A 1054-nucleotide genomic window follows, 5' to 3' on the forward strand; every position below is an offset into this window, starting at 1 on the left:
TTTGAATACTCATAAAAGAGTGTATACAGGTGAGAAACCATATAAGTGTGATGTTTGAGCTAAAACCTTTTTTCAAGCATCAAATTTGAAAACCCATAAAAGAGTGCATACAGGTGAAAAACTGTTTATGTGTGACGTCTGTGATAAAGCATTTTCTGACGCATCAAGTTTGAACACCCATAAAAGAGTGCATACCGGTGAAAAACCGTTTAAGTGTGACGACTGTAATAAAACCTTTTCTTTAGTATCATATTTGAACACCCATAAAAGAGTGCATACGGGTGAGAAACCGTTTAAGTGTGACGTCTGTGATAAAACTTTTTCTGACACATCAACTTTGAACACCCATAAAAGAGTGCATACGGGTGAAAAACCGTTTAAGTGTGACGTCTGTGATAAAACTTTTTCTTTAGCATCAAATTTGAACACCCATCAAAGAATGCATACGGGTGAAAAACCGTTTAAGTGTGATGTTTGTGATAAAACCTTTTCTGTTGCACAAACGTTGAACAGCCATAAAAGAATGCATACGGGTGAAAAACCCTTTAAGTGTGACGTTTGTAATAAAACCTTTTCCCAAGCAGCAAGTTTGAACACCCATAAAAGAGTTCATACGGGTGAAAAACCGTTTAAGTGTGCCGTCTGTGATAAAACCTTTTCTTCAGCATCATATTTGAACACCCATAAAAGAGTGCATACGGGTGAGAAACTATAAACCTCATGTACTTGACCAAATCTTATCTTGAGCAGAAAATTTGAACAAGCACTAAAGAGGGCATATGAGTCAGTAGGTAGTTCCATGTTACATGTGTGTTTTTCGCAAGTTTGCAGTTTTTTACAAGTCCAAAACCCCTCAGGAGTCTTGGACGATTGTTGTATCCTGTCTTGTGATTGTGTCTTGTTGTATCCTCAATGGTTTGTGGTTATTTTTCTCACAACTAATTAGTCCATCAAATTAGTTAATGCTTTTTTTATGTGCTTGGTTTCATTAGTAATACAACTTTTCTTGATTGTTACCAGTTTTATATATGTAAGAAATGCCTGTTTACATTAT

The 1054-nt window shown here is 35.8% G+C and overlaps 1 protein-coding gene across 1 annotated transcript; it reads left to right on the forward strand.

Annotated features, from left to right (window-relative positions):
- Window positions 1-77: 77 nt before the first annotated feature.
- Window positions 78-759, forward strand: LOC148938863 (uncharacterized; the record flags this gene model as incomplete). Its single annotated transcript, XM_089107485.1, has 1 exon — window positions 78-759. A coding segment is annotated over one exon (638 nt), but the record flags the coding sequence as incomplete, so codon positions are not given.
- Window positions 760-1054: the final 295 nt, after the last annotated feature.

The sequence above is a fragment of the Artemia sp. Qi Xiang Cuo genome, unplaced genomic scaffold, assembly GCF_049724085.1.
Source record: "Artemia sp. Qi Xiang Cuo unplaced genomic scaffold, ASM4972408v1 HiC_scaffold_197, whole genome shotgun sequence".
Taxonomy (NCBI): Eukaryota; Metazoa; Arthropoda; class Branchiopoda; order Anostraca; family Artemiidae; genus Artemia; species Artemia sp. Qi Xiang Cuo.